The sequence below is a fragment of the Sinocyclocheilus rhinocerous genome, unplaced genomic scaffold (assembly GCF_001515625.1).
Source record: "Sinocyclocheilus rhinocerous isolate Xijiao unplaced genomic scaffold, SAMN03320098_v1.1 scaffold1152, whole genome shotgun sequence".
NCBI classification, from domain to species: Eukaryota; Metazoa; Chordata; class Actinopteri; order Cypriniformes; family Cyprinidae; genus Sinocyclocheilus; species Sinocyclocheilus rhinocerous.
In genome coordinates, this window is record NW_015625590.1 from 2374339 (window position 1) to 2379914 (window position 5576).

Here is a 5576-nt window from a genome sequence, read left to right on the forward strand (position 1 = left end):
TTTGTAAAAATCGACGCGTTTCAGAAACGCAGGGCATAGAGGAGAAACAATAATGTACATTATGTGGAAAATAATGTGTTTTTTTAACCTTAAACCGCATAAACACATTGCATTACACCAAATACACAAAATAATGTTCTTTTTAGCAACATCATATGACCCCTTTAAAAAATACTGGAATCACACAGGCTATCTTCATAGGGAATCCTTGAACATTCACTCTAAGTGGCTGGAACAATGGTGTCAAATAGTGCTGATGTTAGAATATGATGAGGATCACAAGTTGCAGAAATTGTGAAATTCATCATTCAATTTAAGAATAAAAAAACAATACTGTTCAAAAGTTTTGTAAAAATGAAATTAATTACTGTGAAATATTATTACAATTAGAAATAACTTTTCTATTTTAATATATTTTCTGAAAGCTGAATTTTCAGGAGTCTTCAGAGTCACATGATCCTTCTAAAATCGCATTATCCATGATAAAAATGGTTGTGCTGCTTAATATTTTTTCATGATTGTATTTTGAATAGAAAGTTTAAAGTAACATAATTTATTTGAAATAGAACCTTTTGTTACATTAAAAATGTCTTTATTGTCACTTTTGATCAATTTAATGTGTCTTTACTGTCGCTTTTGATCAATTTGCTGAATAAAAGAATCAGGATATCCCAGAGCCTTCTCTGTTTTCTCCGCACTCTTTCTCCTCCTGGCAACCCAAGCCTCTGTACACATCACAATGAAAAAATACATTTAGATTAAGATAAAGCCATCACATACATAAAACCAAGAAATCTGTTTAAATCTAAATCCGTGAATCTTTAGATAAAGTAAACTTTATAATACTTTTGCTGTTATGGTTCATTAACAAACTGAGAGTCTAAATAACAACTATTGAGGGTTTTACCCAATAATGGCAGCTGAAATAAGGAGGATGATGGCCCCAAAGATGAAAGGGAATCCCTTCATGAAGTGTAGGGTGGCAGGGTACAGAGAGTTAAAGACCACACTAGATACTAGTGAGCACAGGCCTTCCACACACGCTACTGAAGCAAACAGAGCACCTAGGATGAAGCAAAAAAAGTGAACAAAACACTTTCTTCCTTTTTATTTAATGATATTCATTTGTGACACAAAGCTGTTCTTGTTCACCTTGTTCTGAAGGGTCTACCAGCTTGGACAGTTTAGATCTCAGGACTGGGGTAGAGGCCATAAAAAGGAAGCACAGGCCATATCCTGACAAAGACAGAAAGATAAGCAGTAATTCTGCAAATTCATTTCCTTGATGCATATTTACCTACTGTAGCCACTGGAGGACACTGTGAGGTTGCAGCAGCACTGCATATATTTCGAAATGTCTCAAAGCAGCATCTTGATTTTTATCATGTAATGTAGGCATGCTCTAAATAGTAGAACACTAACATAATATCTTGTAGTCACACTCTGGAATTGTCAGATAATTGCTTTTAATTGAATCGTAAATTATTAATGTCTTCTGACATTTGGCTGTACTGTTTTTGTACAGCTACATAATCGATGTTAAATATAGCATTTGTAAGTAAGCTTCCAAGATTGTGTTAACCAGTAAATAATCGATATGATTATTTACATTCATAATCTAAACTTTCGTGCATATACACTGCTGTTCAAAAGTTTGGGATCAGTAAGATTTTTAATGTTTCTTTAAAGAAGTTTCTTATGCTCATCAAGTTAACTGTGAAATATTATTGCAATTTAAAATAACGTTTTTCTATTTTAATATACTTTACTAATGAAAAGCTAAATTTTTTATCAGCCATTACTCCAGTCCGCAGTTTCACATGATCCTTCAGAAATCATACTAATATGCTGATTTATTGTCAATGTTGGAAACAGTTGTGCTGCTTAATATATATACTTTGTTTTTCAGGATTTTTTTCAGGACAGCATTTATATAAAATAGGAATCTTTTGTAACAATATACACTACCGTTCAATTTCACAATATTACAGTTTTTTGTGTTTTTGATCAAATAAATGCAGCCTTGGTAAGCTTAAAAGACTTCTTTCAAACACAATTTTAAAAAATCTTACGGCCCTAAACTTTTGAACGATAGTGTACAAATTGTATATCAGAGGTCTTACCGGTGAACATCAGAGCTGTGGTGTTAGCGAACGAAATCGCAATTAATCCCACTATGTTAGAGGTAAGGCCCACCAAAGCCACCCAGGTGTCCTTCATACAGCATTGCATGGCCCTGAGCCCCATCAAGCTAGTGAGGTAGGCCAGATTTTTGGCCGCAGAGCCATAACCGATCAGCCCTGGACCCCAGCAGAGCGGAGCGCTCAACTCATAGAGCACATAAAGGTCACTGCAGCCGAAATGTACAGACACCACCAAAAAGAAGCAGATAGTGTAGAGCCACAGTTTAGTTCGGCGTCCCTGTGGTGCATCAGAAGAATAGAGGTGGAAGATGGCCCGGTGGTGCCTGGTAGAGAGGAGCTTTGCCTCGGGGTCAGGGGTGACTGTTTCAGGCACAAACAGGTATGCGTAGAGCGCTGCTGCAAGATTTGTGGCCAGTACTAGCCAGAATGGGTTGATATACCTGGAGGAAAACATGACATGATTTTTTTTATCTTTATTCTCGGAAATATTAAAATGTTAAAATACCCTTGTGCCCGTCGCCACTGTCCTCCAATGACGCTTGCAAATATGCCAGCCACTCCGAGACAAGCCTCTATTATCGCTACACGAAAAGTGCGAGACCCTCTGCCACTTGTGTCAGCCACATACGCAAAGCAACCGGCCAAAATGGCGTTGAAGTCCCCGGTCAGGCCACTGCAGATTCTCCCAATGAGGAACCAGAACACAGGCAGCTTCAGGTACATTACAATCAAATACACAGATGCCTGAACAGCCAGGCCAAGGGAAGGGATGATCAGAACAAGACGCCGACCTGCACGGTCACTCCATGAGCCCAGCAGGGTCACCATGATCAACCCAACTAGAAATCCACCCAAATTGATGTACAGGTTCCAGTGTGCAGTCAGAGTCTCCACTTTCTAGATGAGGGAAACAAATGACAAATAAAACCATAATTTCTGCTCTTTTGAGATCTCCTTTAAAGTTTGAGTTCTCTTTTGGAAAAATATATATAATGTAGGTTTTTAGTAGGCTATTTGAGACACAGAGCCTACCTTTGTGAGAAGTTTTACAATGTAATAACTTTCGTTGCATTTTAATCTATTTTTGATTCACTAAATAGAGTCGCTTCAAATTGTCATTGGTTTGGGAATCGTGCTTCTCTGGTCGCGCAGATCAGAATCAGAATGAGCTTTATTGCCAGGTATGTTTACACATACGAGGAATTTGTTTTCGTGACAGAAGCTTCCACAGTGTAACAGAATGACAGTTGCATATACACTGCTGTTCAAAAGTTTGGGATCAGTAAGATTTTTAATGTTTCTTTAAAGAAGTTTCTTATGCTCATCAAGTTAACTGTGAAATATTATTGCAATTTAAAATAACGTTTTTCTATTTTAATATACTTTACTAATGAAAAGCTAAATTTTTTATCAGCCATTACTCCAGTCCGCAGTTTCACATGATCCTTCAGAAATCATACTAATATGCTGATTTATTGTCAATGTTGGAAACAGTTGTGCTGCTTAATATATATACTTTGTTTTTCAGGATTTTTTTCAGGACAGCATTTATATAAAATAGGAATCTTTTGTAACAATATACACTACCGTTCAAAAGTCTGGGGTCAATAACATTTCTTTCTATCTTTTATTTTTAAAGAAATTAATACTTTTATTCAGCAAGGATGATAAACTGATAGAAAGTGATAGTAAAGACAGTATTGTTAGAAAGGATTTCTATTTCGAATAAATGCTGTTCTTTTTAACTTTTTGTTTAACAACAAATTTATTGCATCAATAATTGCATGAATTACATCTACAAAAAAATCTATTTAAAATAAATGCTATTATTTTGAACCTTCTATTCATCAACAATTACAGAAAAAAATGTGCACTAATATTTTTGTTGAAGCAGTAACAACTGCTTTCAACACTGTTAATAAATCTGCATATTAGAATGATTTCTGAAGGATCATGCTGCTGAAAATTCAGCTTTGCCAACATAGGAATAAATTACATTTTAAAGTATATTCAAACTCCGTATTATTATTATAGTCATATCCAAACTGTTGAAAGTAAATAAGGAATAAAAATATACAAATCGACAGTTGTATGTACAGCAATAGACAGTTGTATGTACAGGATTGTTTTTGATTTACTAAAAGAAACGGCTTATTTCTGAATAAAAACAGATTTTTTTTTTTTTACTAAAAGTGTGAAGTATCTGTTACCTTCTGCAGGGGGTCGTGGACTGTAGATGCATTACATCCTCCACCTTTAGTTCCATTGTAACCCACATCTTCACTGATACAATCCCACAGGTACTGCGTGCTCAAGGGCCACTGGAGAACTATGGAGAACATGGAAAGGAACATAACGGGCTCCACAGTCACGGAAAACGGACATGAACATGGCGGTGGACGTTTGCTTTGTGGCACCTTAAAACAACAACAGACTATGCTGGAGTCACTCGACTCGTCCTCCGCAAGAATAGCGCTGGTGTCTGAATCATCCATGATTTAAAGCGTTTAGAGTCCCAAAGCCTAAATCACACTGACTACAAAGCTGCACGACAAAAGAGTGTTAACATAACTTAGTCTGAACAAGCAGCAACCGCGATCAGCTGACAGACAGTGATTTACGGAAGCCGCTGTGTCTTCATGCAGTTTGCTGTGCTGCTGTCGCCCCCTTTTGTTACTCATTTGAAACTGATATGAAACTGATGTCATTCTAAATACAACAGTGATACATTCTGAGACTAAACAAAAAATTTTGGCATTTATTTTGTAAATAATATTTATAATGTTTGGTGCATAACTAAAGTATTATTATATTATATTATATTATATTATATTATATTATATTATTTTGAATCAAATAACAGACCATATCTGAATTTTCTACTAGCACGTTGTGTCAGGTAAAGTACAAACCCAATGGGATGTATTAGTGAACCAATTCTGTAATCATTGGGAAGCAGCAAATATTATTTATTTATTTATTTACATTCATGCTAGATCATGATTCAAGTAATAACAGGACTGAAAAAGCGTTTGAGCATGAAATCATTTTGAAGAGGTGCACCTGGTTTAACCTCTCAAATAGGATTTCTTTTTCTCCGCTGGTTGATATGATATATCGTTTTCACTTGCTCACAGGAATTTAAAAAGATAAATTACTCTTTGTGAAATCCAATTTCAAACTAATCTACTACTCGATGTGTATAAGTAATTAACTTTGTACTACAATGATTAAGATACCTTATTTATTTATTTACATGTGTATTTAACTGTATATAGAATCAATAATTTGTTTCTGATTCTCTGTTTTATGGAATGGTAAGTTAGCAATACCGGTTTTATTTTTAAAAACATGATCAGCGGTTAACAGTTTGAAATTCTGGTAAAATGTCACTTTATACTTTGCTTAAAAAATAATTTATTTTCAACAATT

At 35.2% G+C, this 5576-nt stretch overlaps 1 protein-coding gene across 1 annotated transcript; it reads right to left on the bottom strand.

Moving 5' to 3' along the window:
* Positions 1 to 597: 597 nt before the first annotated feature.
* LOC107757459 (proton-coupled folate transporter-like) lies at positions 598 to 4801 on the bottom strand. The gene is made up of 6 exons (XM_016574935.1): positions 4355 to 4801; positions 2650 to 3041; positions 2124 to 2584; positions 1153 to 1236; positions 908 to 1064; positions 598 to 725 (listed from the first exon to the last, which is right to left on the bottom strand). The coding sequence occupies exons 1-6, from the start codon at positions 4637 to 4639 to the stop codon at positions 662 to 664; spliced, it is 1443 nt and encodes a 480-aa protein (XP_016430421.1). The 5' UTR covers positions 4640 to 4801; the 3' UTR covers positions 598 to 661.
* Between the last annotated feature and the right edge of the window lie 775 nt (positions 4802 to 5576).

Excerpts from the sequence above, each read along its gene's own strand:
- LOC107757459 (XM_016574935.1), bottom strand. The coding sequence starts at position 4,639 with ATGGATGATTCAGACACCAGCGCTATTCTTGCGGAGGACGAGTCGAGT. Across the intron at positions 1,065-1,152 it reads GGTAGACCCTTCAGAACAAG|GTGCTCTGTTTGCTTCAGTA; the intron begins GTGAACAAGAAC and ends GCTTCATCCTAG. Across the intron at positions 726-907 it reads ATTTCAGCTGCCATTATTGG|AGGCTTGGGTTGCCAGGAGG; the intron begins GTAAAACCCTCA and ends TGATGTGTACAG.